The sequence below is a fragment of the Onychomys torridus genome, chromosome 10, assembly GCF_903995425.1.
Source record: "Onychomys torridus chromosome 10, mOncTor1.1, whole genome shotgun sequence".
Lineage (NCBI taxonomy): Eukaryota > Metazoa > Chordata > Mammalia > Rodentia > Cricetidae > Onychomys > Onychomys torridus.
This window is the reverse complement of record NC_050452.1, coordinates 56,297,873-56,310,761: the sequence shown is the minus strand read 5'-3', so window position 1 is coordinate 56,310,761 and position 12,889 is coordinate 56,297,873. Positions and strand designations below refer to the sequence as shown.

The following is a 12,889-nucleotide window of genomic DNA, read 5'->3' as shown; positions in this document are numbered from 1 at the left end:
TCCAGCGCTGGGAACCTGGCTGGAGATAAAGCTGGCTTCTGTGAGTGGCGAACCCTGCTTGTTTATCCCTTGTATATAGAGAGAGGGGTGCCGGGAAATTAAAGCCTCTTCTCAAATTGATTCCTTCCCTCCTAACATCTCCAGACCTCACTCTGTCACATGGACAAAATGATTATGTTTCTGGTATGTTCTTTTTTGTTTTTTGTTTTCGTTTTTGGAGCTGAGGATTGAACCTGGGGCCTTGCGCTTGCTAGGCAAGCGCTCTACCACTGAGCTAAATCCCCAACCCTCTTTTTTTTTCAAGATCCAGCTGCCCCTGGAGCCAATCTCCCCTTCACACACTGGTCTGTCCACCCATGGACAGCTCACAGATGTGGGCTCATGCCTGCACAGAAAACGGGCACTGAAGACAAGGCAATAAAGCTCTGCTCTCCCATCACACAGTGCACACCCTCGGAGAGCCAGCACATAAAGCAGATGCAGGTGCAGCCTGCTCAGGACTGTGACAACGGGCTGTAAGCATTCTAACACATCTCTGCCCTACCTGGTCTCCCTGTAGGGTGTGCTGGTCAAGGGGTGTCTTCGTAGCAATGTTGCTGTAGTAGGCATAGGAGAGTTCCCAGTCCAGTGGATAGCTGTCAACACCCTGGTAGTGTTTGTACCCAAGATTCATCGACGACAACCTCTCACTGCCCTGGCCTCCAACCAGACTGTATAGCATGCCCTGTTAGGAAGACATTGATAAGTGTTCACAAGACTGTAGATGAGGTAATAAAATCCCCTAAGGCTGAAAGGTCATTTGCCCTGCTCCCTCTCTATAATCTTAGCCATCCTAGAAAGGTTAATGTACCTAAAAAACAAACAAACAAACAAAAAACCACACACACATACAAAGATAAGCAATCACACACAGAGATCAGAAATTAAAAGTCATTAGGGAACATGTAGTGTTTTCTTGTAATAGTGTTATCTGTCAACGTGACTATGCTGGCAGGGACCCAGCATCATTTCTCAGGGAGTCTGGTAAGCTGTTTCCAATGAGGCCTGGAATTGGGAGGCTGAGTAAAGCAGATGGTCCTCCCCAGGGAGGGGGAGCAGCATCCTACCCATTGAGAGCCCAGAGAGAACCAAAGGCAGAGGAAGGAGGAATCCATCCCTTTCACTTCTTACCGGCCTGCTTGAGCTGGGGCCCTGCTCTTTCCCTGTCTAGGGGCTAGATTTTCTACTACCAGATCCCTGGTCATCAAGGCCCTTCTGGCTTTGACAGGAACCCCACCAGCAGCTTTCCTGACCTCTCACTTAACAGATGGCAGAGCAGGGAACTTCTGCGACTCCATAATTGCCTGAGCTGATTCTTCAGAATCAATCTCTTCCTATATATATATCTAAAATCCCATTGGTTCTGTTTTTCTGGAGAACCCTGACTAATACGCTTAGGAAAATGTGATTCTAAAATGTTAGGCACGTTGCATAATCAATTTGGATTCAAGACCCAAAGTAAAACTGTCTACTGCGGCATTTATTTTGATAGTAGAAGGAGTAGATGGGACGACACTCTGCGGGGAGATCTGAAGGCTTTTCTGAGCTCAGAAGTAATGTGGGGTGATGGCATCCACGGGACAACCTCAACGTGAGGTCCTCAGTACGAGGGCTGTTGCACTTATCAGGGAAGTGGTCCCTGATTCTGAAGGATGGGATTTCAGCCAGCCCTGCTCAGACTGTCTCAGGGATGGTTTACCAAACATGGAAGCCACGTGCAGAAATTGAGAAGTGCCTTTTTCTCTTCCCTGAAAACAGGTTACTGTATAGTTCCACAACCCAAGGACATTTTTTTCCCTGGGTATAAAGGTTTTTAGGGGACTCCAAGGAGCTGCAACACATCCAGTGCTGGCAGGGTCATCTCTCTGCACACATAACCCAGGTGACAGATGCTCTGGACCCCATGAAATACGCCACCTGCAGCTGATCCCGAGGTCCATTTAATCCAGTTTCATAGAAGACAGTGAGGTAGTAGGATGCTTTATGGTATCCACAGCAGCTGGAATCCATCAGAAAGGGGACGACAGAGCTAATTTGGTGAAGGCCATCAACGCCGGAGAGTCTCTTTACAGCCTTCTCAAATATCCTCCCACCGATTTCTAATACGGAGTCATTTTGGTTCCATGGCACTGTAAATAACACAATTCGCAGCACACAGAATTAATTACCACAGGGCTGATGTGGTTGGAGATGGAAGGAAAGCCAATTAAATACCTCTGTTATTGACAAGGTGGGCCCTACAGTACCTTGAAATATACCACCCTCTGGGGAAGTAAATTAAACCCTTTGGGGGAAGCTATGGAGTCACTCTGTAAAAAGCTTTTCCTCTGGCACTAAATGACAGCCTAGTATCCTGGGGGAAAGAATGTGCCTCACAGAGCTGAGAGGGTGCCTCAAGAGAGTAATTCACTCAGTGTAATTCACTGCCCAATCAGGGCTGCTGAAACTTCTAGAGAGCCTCTCTTCTGAGACACGGAAGAAGAATGTGTTTTATCCCAGAAATAGTTCCTTGGTACTGCTCCCAAAATCCAAGCAAGAGCATTTTATTTTGAGATGCTTCCTCATCATCTTTCCATCCCAGTTTTGCTTGTGGGTCTCTTGATATAATGAAAAGAATGAGTCAACTCTCAGGAAGGCTTACAAGCTGCCTAGCACAGGGTCAAGCATCCTATGCAAACGAGGCCATTGGATCTGCACAAGCTTAGATGGTTGGTACTATTATTAGCCTCCTCCTTCTTCACAGCAGGGGATTAAGGCCTGAAGAAACAAAATAACTTGTCTACAGTTACAAAGGCTGGCAAAGGGCTGGGCCAACCTTTGAACCCTGCTAGACAGGCCACACAAGCCAGAGTTCACACTCACCCCCTTGTGGACAGGCAAGCAGGATATTCACCAGGGCCCTCCCAGCATGGATGGGGACTTGTCTGGTCTGCCTTAATAAGATTGGTGCTTTCTTTCATGAAACCTCTCATAAGTCTATATGCTGATCAGTGTCCAAGCCAAGTGAGCAAGTGTGATGACTCCAGGATATAGACTTATGAGACGTTTATTAGTGCAGCCCAGGAATGCTTTTAGGACAGGCAAGGTACTATTGTAGGTGCCAAGCTACAGAAGGTCATACAGGATGGAAAGATGTTATTTACAGGAAACATAGGCCCTAAGTTACATGCAAACAATGTCAGCTTGAATGTTAAATTAAATGTCAACCTTGACTAAAGTTTCACCTTCCCCAAAACTGCTATTTCCAACATCTTTTATTTTCTTCATTCAAGTTATTTAAAAAAAAGTTATTCCAAAAAAATGTTCAGGAGGCAAAGGATAAATCACTCTTCTTAGTACACCAGAAGGGAATGGGCAGAGAAATTTTGCCCAGAATGAGAGGTTTGGATTAGGTTTACTGAAGAGCAATTACCTTGCACTGGTTCATTGTAAAAACATGGGTCAGGGGGGCTGGTAAAGTACTTGCCACAAAACACGAATACCTGAATTTGACCCCATGCAACCACAGGAAAAGCAAGGTATAGAGGCATTTATTTGCTTATAATTCCAGTGCTGGATAGACAGGGCCAGGAGGTGGGAGGGCTTGTTAGTCAGCTAGCCAAGTGGAATGGGTGAGCTCAGGCCAGTGAGAGGCCATCTCAACAAACATGGGGCATGATGTCTGAGCAACAATACCTGGAGTGTCCACTGGTCTGCGCACAGCACATGTACATCTTCACATAGGGTGCATAAGTGTGCATACAGACAGACAGACAGACAGATAGACACACAGACACACACATACACACACACACACACACACACACACACCACACCACACCAAGATCAGGAAGATCCAGAGCTGGCATTAGGAAAGCTGATACATTTGTTTATAAGTCACTAGTGGTCTCTGTGGGCCCCCAAAAGGCAGATATGGTCTGCACCCAAAGACCCCTGAAAGGTGGCCAGCCTCCCAGCTCCAGCTGCATGTGCTTAGGCTTTCCAGACCCCACACTCCCAGAACCACAGTAGCTGAAAAAGCCATCCTGGCACAGGAAGAGCCGCACGCCTTTTCCATATTCTCTGTTTGTTTATTTGCTTGCTTGCTTTACTCTGGAAAGACATAACTATTTGTTATGTAAGAAACATAACTATTTGTTTTTCTAAGACAAATCAAACAATGCAAATGGCTTTAAAGAAAACAGAAGCCTCCACTCCCCCACTCTGTCTTTAGTGAAGATAAAATCTGTTAAAAAGCTTGGTACCTATGCTTGGAGACTTTCCCTTTACATGCACAGTAATTCATGTATGCATTTATTTACATATATATTTTTCTTTTCCCCAAGTAGCATATCATGCCACTATAGATTCTGACTTCATTTTTTATGTTTTAAATTTCTATTAAATTTTACTTATTTATTTGTGTGTATACATGTGGAGGTGCACACATGGCCCAGCATGAATGTGGAGGTCAAAGGCCACCTTACAGGGGTCACCTCACTCCTTCTCTTCCACTCTGTGGGTCCCAGGGATCAAACTCAGGTCTCTGGTCTTGATGATAAGCCCCTTTACCCACTAAGCCATCTCATGTATTATTAATAGCTCTCTACAGCCGTCAGAAGTTCATTCTGTTTAACGCTCCAATAATGCGGAGGAAGTGTAGGGCAGGAGCTCTGTGGGCAAAGTGCATGCTGTGTAAGTCTGAGGACCTGAATCCAGATCTCCAAACACCCACATAAACAGCTACAGGTTGTGGCATATTTCTGTAATCCAGCCTTCAGGCGAGGGAGACAGGGACATCCCTGAAGCTCATTGGCCAGCTAGCACAACCTAATCCATAAATTTTAGGTTCAATGAGAGACCCGTAAAAGTAAAAGGTGGAAAGTGATCAAGGAAAGACATCAGTGTTGACCTCAGACCTTCACACACATTTACCTGCACATGTCCACATCCTCCAAACAAATAAATTGAATAAACAAATAAATGAATAAATGAATGAATGAATGGCGGTAACTGGGGTACCACTTCCAGGATTCTCCCTAGTTCCCCATACCAGAATATCTGCATGTGACCAGTGTCCATCTTCCTATGTACCTCCACCTGTTTACTCTATCAGGTGGGTCCCAGCTGCAGCTTATGGCCACATGTGGCCAAGAACAGCTCTGAACCCAGCCTAACACAAAATCTAAACTTACCTGAAATATTACGAGACAACTGTTTGTGATCCTTTAAAAACAAAACAAAACAAAACAAAACAAAAAAAACCCCTCAATTGTATGGTTCTAGACCATGAATTTTATAGGTGACAGCACCCACCCTGTTACACTGTGAATCAGGTGGTCATGCCCTTGACTCTAAACCATGTCTAGATTCCTTGGAAACCATCTCTAGACACATTGGAAATGCTATGGAAATGGTTGTTACAAAGAAGTATAAGGACTAACAACAAGAAAAAATATGTCCATACATGTTCACTACAGATTAGTTTGTGTGTGTGTGGTGTTCAGTGCTGGGGATTGACTTGAGGACCCTCACACATACCAAGCATTGGAGACCACAGCTCCACCCTCTATGGCCTGATGCTCTAAATACCTTTGACTCATCTTTGGTTGTGTACAGATGCAGCGCCCACAGGAATAGAGGCCGACCATCCTGCATTTACAGCTGCACAAAGTTCTCTAATTTTAGACTCTTGTGATTTTGCTATAACCAACACCACAGCAATGGGCAGCCTTGGACGCTTCTGTCTGTTGTCCTGCTGGGCTATGCCTGCACAATAACATCCTTTTCCACCAGGACTCTGGGAATCTCTTCTGTTGGGTTTTCCCTTTGCTCTGCTGAGGGCAGCACTCCACGGTATGAGAACATTCCCTTGATAAGAACCTTCTCCATGGATTCAGTGAGCACAGAGACACCGAAAACATAGATCTGACTGCTACTTATTCATAGGTTTAGTTTTCAGCCCGGGCTCCTTTCAGATGCCCCCGTGCACACATTCCTGGCAGAGTGGCATCTGAGTTATTGTTAACGATTCATTCTGGCCTCTCCTCCCTGCCAAATTCCTAACTAAGATGACGGGTTTTGCTTGACTACACAGGGACGCTGGCTTTGTGGGCTCAGAGGAGGGAAGGACTCCAAAAGAAATTAAACTCTAAATGAAACACCTGCCTCCACTGACCCCTGGCCCAGAACCCCAGAAATCAGCATCAGGATTGCCCAGGTAGCTGGGAACAAACTCAGAATTCTCCAGTCTATCCTGAGCCCAAAAAGCTCTGCAGATGGAAAGGGCTTGCTCATTTCTTTTTTCTTTTTTTTAATATTAAAATTCTTAACTCCCTCCCACAAAAAAAAAATCACCAATTGGTATTTTCTCTGCCCAAGAATCTAAACAATTTTCTGCACTACTGAATTTAATAAAAGTAATAATTCTAAGGTACAATTACTCATTTCACACTTTTGCTAAAGTTCGGGTTGTAACTATTATCTAAAAATCAAAGCCATGGTGTCTTTGTCGATATTAAAGTCAGTTTAATGAAACTGTTAATTTCACCCATCTGCTTTAGCATATGCATTTTTTTCCCTAGCCAATCTGTAACTAAAAACATGTCTTGTTTGAGGAGATTAATGGTATAATGAAGAAACAAACGAACAGAATGGGAGAAATCACTATTTCTCCATCTTCTTTCTTTTTGTATCAGACACCAAGGAACAAAAGCCACAGTCACCATCACTTAAGGCCCATTTTCCAGGCAGCATGGCTTATTTTACTCTTCATTCATATCAGAAGGTGTGTGCTGATTGTCAGAAGAGGCAAATGGTAGAATCGGTGAAGATAGCCACCCACTTAAGACCTGCGAGCTGGAGCCAGCTTCTGATTGAGAATTCAGAAGGAGAGAGGCACCCTCCTCGCTCCCCATGAGAGGGACGGAGACATCAAGAGCAAAGTCATTTTTAGTGTCAGGCTTCTGAACGGCAAAGTGCATCCAAAGCAGAAGTTTGAAAGAGGAGAAAAGTACAAGGAGGAAATATCACGCCACTGTCTTAAGGAGCCCCTCTTCATCAAGTTTACTGACTTAAAAAACTCGGTGAGTTCCTCATCTGCATTCTGATCTGAAGTGCTGATGGGCTCCAAGAAGCCTTAGAGCCGGCTGCAATGGTGCCCAAGTACTGCATGTGTGTCTTTCACCACTGGGAACGCCCATTCTATCCCTCTCTCTCCCTCCTTCTAATACGGTGGAAATGCTCAGGAAATAGGTGTTACTCTGTACTGTTTAGGTACAGATAATAAGAAAAAAATGTCTGTACATGTTCCCTACAGATGCATTTTTTTCCCTTGTTTCTTTTGTTTCTGGGTAGCATTGAAGATTGATCCACGGGCCTCACATCTACTAGACATCAGCCCAGATCTCCATCCATCCTGCTTTTCTAAATATTTACCCAAGGTTCAGAAACTTGAAGTTCCTTTCTTCCTTCTTCTCTCCTCCCTTCCTCTCTTCTCCCTCCCTCCCTCCCTCCCTCCCTCCCTCCCTCCCTCCCTCCCTCCCTCCCTTCCCTGTCTTCACCATCCCCCTCTTTTCCCTCTCTCTTTTCAGGCTTGTTATTTTTTGGGTGGGAAAACTGTAACCCATTCTTTGTTCTTTCCTCCTCCCCTCTGTATATGTGCATTTTAAAACCTAACAATAAATGCTTTCAAACCCTAATAATATAGGTGATGACTTGCCAACAGCCAAGCATAGCTCCTAAGGGAAGGGGTGCCCTGGGGTCACTGGTTCACATGACTACATGTCTATCATGTCCATGCTCTGCATTTTTTCAACCAAACAGTGGAACTGTTGGCCAAATTAAAATCAAAGTAGCATTCTGGTGCGGCTGCCTTCCCCTCGGCAGACTGTGCAGAGACATCTCATCTCTACATTGTGCTCTAAAGCCTGGGGCAAGAGGCCCTGCGGAAACCAGGCAGATGGTGTCAGCCCTGGGAGAGGAGCCCAGGCTTGGACCTGGCCTTATCCCAGAGCACCATTTATTGGCAGCTCCTAGACTTCCTCCAGGCACTGGCACCAGCAAATGTGGGCTTAGCAGGCAGAAAGGAGGCTGAGAAGACAGTTCCGGCCTGGGGCAGATGTCCCCCCAGGTACCCAGCCATCACATCAGCCTCACTCACTCATCCCTCCTGCCTTTATGGCACCTGGTCCTAACCTGGACCCCTGCCTACCTGGCTGTGAGTCTTGGTGGTCTTCTTCTCTGTCCCCAGCCCTAAAGCCCAGAGTCCAGCCCCCAGTTCCCCCAGCACCCTGCTGGTCCTGGTACCACAGGACTCTTCAACAGGCTTTTGATGTCAAACCACTCAGTTTTGACAAGGAGGGTCTGACAGGAGAACACAAGAATGAAATGGCCAGAACAACTCTTAAATAATGAAAACCACGTAGGCTAAATTCTACCGTTGCAGCATCAGAAAAGAAAAAACCAAAAACCAACCAAACAAACAAACAAAAAAACCCAAATGCTACCAGGGCCATGTCCACGCCCCAGCAACTGCCATTTTCCTAGAGAAGTCAAGGATCGGGGATGGCTTTAAGTCTCACTGATCCAAATGCCCTGCTGAAGTCCTGATTGGAGGATCTCATATTGGATGCCACCCCAACACCATGCACAGGGGGAACTTAGTGACAGAGAAGGGGTAGGAGATTTCACAGACCAAGCAAGGTGATCAGGATGCAGAGCTCATCTCTGGAATGCCGCGGGGGTGGTGGGGGAAGGGTCTTGGGAGCATCTATACGCACTGCAGCTGGGTACCCCAGGGATGCTGCCATCTTTAATTCAAAGGCTTGCAGGCTCTGTGAGGTGAAGAACAAGCCCTGTTATACATGAGCGTGAAGACACCAGTGGGAACAGCTGAGTTTTACAGCATGTTAGCACATCAGCTGTCAACATTTAGCAAGCTTCTCCCACAGCACCCCCCGGCACTTGGCCTAGAGCTGTGTGTGGGCTGGTCCCGTTCCCAGTGTGGTTGCCCCAGGGCCTAGCACAGGGCCAGGAGGTACTCAATCTATGGGTCCCAAAATGGCTTTACAATGTATCTCGGACGGTTTTAAATCTGGCCACCTGTCCATCCCACCCCTGGAGATCCGAGAAAGCAGCAAGGATGAGAGCCATATTTCCGAGATTCTTTGGTATGCACGGAGCTGAGAGGATTCCAGTCTCCTTTCATGGACTCCAGAGAGGGCCCACAGTTTCGGGGGCCAGAGCAGCGGTTACAGAGGCAAGATGGCAGCTCCCAAGACGGAACAGGTTCATGATGAGAGAGAAATGAGGAAATGCAGAAGGTAGGAGAGGAGCCGTGGGGACTCCATCAGTATGACTGGAGCTGTGGCTTTGCCGGTGCAGACCTCCCACCTGGGTCTCTTAATGTGGACGATGCAGCTGCAAAAGGTCTGCGGGTGGCGAGGACACTGAGCTCCCTGGGCGCTGGGAGGCTCGTGGCTTCTCGAGACTTTTTGAGGTGAGGGTCTTCAAGAAGCACGGAAAGCTGCTAGTAGTACTGGACAAACAAGCAGCCACTGGGAAGACAGCTCAGCTGGCAAAAGTGCTTGTTGCCCAACTGTGAGCACCTGGGTTTGATCTCCAGAATGCATATTAGAAAGCCAGGCATGGTAGTACACACTTCTAATCCCAGTACTGGGGAGGCAGAGACCGGAAGATCCCTGGGACTCACTGGCCAGCCAACCAGCCTTCTGGGTGGGCCTTCAGGCCAGAGAGAGACTCTTCCATAAAACAAGGTGGATAGTGCCTGAGAGTGACCTCTGGCCTCACACACATGTATACACGTGTGCATGCATACTCCATACATACATATGTACAAACTCTCAGTGAACAAGAATAAACACACACACACACACACACACACACACACACACACACACACACACAAATAAAATAAAGAAAGTTGAGGGATTGCCTCTGTGTTTGAGGACTCAAAATTATATGGCGGAAGCAGACAAGCAAGCATTGTAATATAGAAAGGTGTCAATTGTGCAAGCGTGCATGAGAGGAGGGGCTGTGGGCTTACAGAGATGGTCAAAAGACACAAGGAGGTGGAGCAAATTGGGACACAAAGGCTGCTTATTAGGAAGGAAGGAGATGTGTGAATCACATTCATTGACCAGCATGGGCACAGATGTGCTGGGCAGGATCATATGAAGGAAGCCTTTGTCACCAAGCAGCTAGCATACCCCCAGAAGCTCTGCTGGCGTTGTGGAGAACCCAAAGCATAAACTGATGACTTGGATGTTCTGCTCCACCCTGCACGGGCCAGCACCTGAGGTCAAAAGGGCACACAGAAGAGCCAATAGCCCTAAGTCAAGGCAGATTCCATTCAGACAAGACTGTCCCTCATGCCCACATGGTCATTTTCTGTCCATGAAGTTCTTTCCCAGACATGGTGTCATGTTGTAACAGCCTCACATTCTGGATTCTGATAAGACCAGACTTTCCACAGTACGTAAAGTACTGCATAGAATTTATCACCCCCACCTACCATCAAACTAAGTGGAAAATAAGTGTTGGTTAGGATTGGAGAAATGTAATTCCTTGTGCACCATTAGTAGGAGCTGAAAAGGGCAGCCATTATGAGAACTGTAGAGGTTCCTCAAAAAACTAAACAGAACTGCCCCATGATCCAGAAATCCCACTGCTGGATATACACCCCAAAGCATCGTGAGCAAATATGGCTGAAGAGAGACGTTTGCATTCCCATGTTCCAAGTAGTATTTATCACAACAGAACAGAGGTGGAAGGGATGAATGGGTAGATCAATGTGGCCAGGACACACAATGGAAGACTGTTCATCTTTAAGAAGAGGAAGGAGATTTTGATATGTGCTATACCATGGGCAAAGACATTATGTTAAGTGCAATAAGCCAACCACAAAATGAAAAAAGCTAGATGGTCCCATTTCTAGGGAACATTTGAAGTAGTGATACAAGGAACAGAGAGTAGCATGGTAGTTTTCAGGGTCTTGGGGCAACTAAATGGGAATTTTAAAAAACAAATTTATAAGCCGGGCAGTGTAGGCTCATGCCTTTAATCCCAGAACTTGGGAAGCAGAGACAGGCAGATCTCAGTGAGTTTGAGGCCAGCCTGGTCTACAAAGTGAGATCCAGTACAGCCAGGGCTACACAGAGAAACCCTGTCTTGAAAAAGCCAAAAACAAACCAACAACAACAACAAAAAAGAAAAAAAAACCCAAATATATAAATTTTAGTTTTTCAAGATATAGAGTGTTGTGACCTGATGCAGAGCACATAATTATTCCTAACAATGCTGAACTATACAATGAAAAACAGTCAAAACAGCAGTTTTTATATTACGTGTATTAGCACAGCCCTCCAACAGTTAGGGTGTAAACAACAGCTGACCTCACTAGGTGGGGACATACAGACTGCTCTATGCTCATCTCATTTGCCAATGGAGTGGAAGCTTCCCCCACTCCTGCAAAGTACCCATGTCTCCTTTCAAATGTTGGCTTCGATGGGGAGCAGATGCGCCATCTGAAATCACACAGTGTGGGTTTGGGGGAGAATCACTCTCAAGTCTCAAATGTACATATGCAGAGGCCTGGAAGCAGACTGTTGGCCATATACATGAGGAGATGCTTCCAAAGAGAAAGGATTCCTCATAAGGAATCAGAAGTTCTGTCATCTTGTCTCATCGTCTCTGTTCAAAAAAAGGAAACAGAGGGCTGGAGAGATGGCTCAGCAGTTAAGAGCACTGACTGCTCTCCCAGGGGACCTGGGTTTGATTCCCAGCACCCACATGATAGCTTATAGAGGTTTGTAACTTCCAATGCCCTCCTCTGACCTCCCTGGGCACCCAGGCATGCATATGATACACATACGTGTAGGCAACATACACACACACACACACACTAATAAAATAAATTAAAAATCAGGAATATTAATCCCACAAATTAATTTCTCTGAGGAAACGAAGAAGCTATTGTTTACTTTTTCTTCTGGCCCAAATTAACTCTTGTTTAAAACCCAGTCTTGCTGAGGATGTGACTCAGTGGCGGCCTCCTTGCCCAGCACACACAAGGCCCTGGGATCAATCCACAGTGTAAGGAAATAAAAACATCTTGTCGGAACATAACTTGGGCAGTCAAGGTGGCTCAAGGGGTAAATGCTTGCCTGGTAAGTCCAGTGCCCCTAGTTCGATCCCCAGAACCCACATAAAGGTGGAAGGAAAAACTCCTTTCACAAAATTCTGACTTCCACATGTACACTGTGTTGTGCACATCCACAAATATGCATCATGCACCACACATGGAGAAAAAGTCATAAAAAAAAAATCTTTCCTTATTCTTTGTTCTAGTCTGGCTCATGGGGGCCATTCAGCTGATACCTGTTTAGTGAATGAAGGGGTGAACAGTTGAGAATGAGTTAAGAATATACTCAACGAAAGCCTTTTGTTCCTCTTCCTGCCCTGTGGCAAAAGTCTCAAGCGCCAAACATCTGCCGTTCAAGTCCATTTTCATAGCCTTTCTCAGATGTGGGAAATGCAATGTGATGCACACATCTGCTGCTTTGCATTACTATAAGTGAAATGCTCTGGGCATGGCACTTTTTTTTTTTTCTTTCAGGAGAAGTGCTTTGGTTTAAGGCACAAGTCTGGAAGTTCAAAGGGAATGTGGCTGGCATCAGCTTGGCCCTGGGGACCCTCTCATGGTGGGAGCTTGTGCAAATGAGAGATGCCGCATGGCCAAACAGGAGTCTAGGGAGAGAGTCCGTGTCTGGACTTGCTCTCATAATAAGTGAGCCTCTTTAAAGTTCAGAGATCCCATGAGAACAACCACAATCCCTTCTGAGGGTAGTGC

General features: G+C 46.0%; 1 protein-coding gene across 1 annotated transcript in view; it reads right to left on the bottom strand.

Annotated features, from left to right (window-relative positions):
* The window catches only part of Sel1l3 (SEL1L family member 3), a 115,018-nt gene that overhangs the window by 51,601 nt on the left and 50,528 nt on the right, over positions 1–12,889 (bottom strand). Inside the window, exons 10-11 of the mRNA XM_036200680.1 lie at positions 1,957–2,168; positions 545–724 (exon numbers count right to left, since the gene is read on the bottom strand). Of these exons, the coding sequence (XP_036056573.1) occupies positions 545–724; positions 1,957–2,168 (392 nt within the window). The remainder of the gene's footprint in view (positions 1–544; positions 725–1,956; positions 2,169–12,889) is intronic.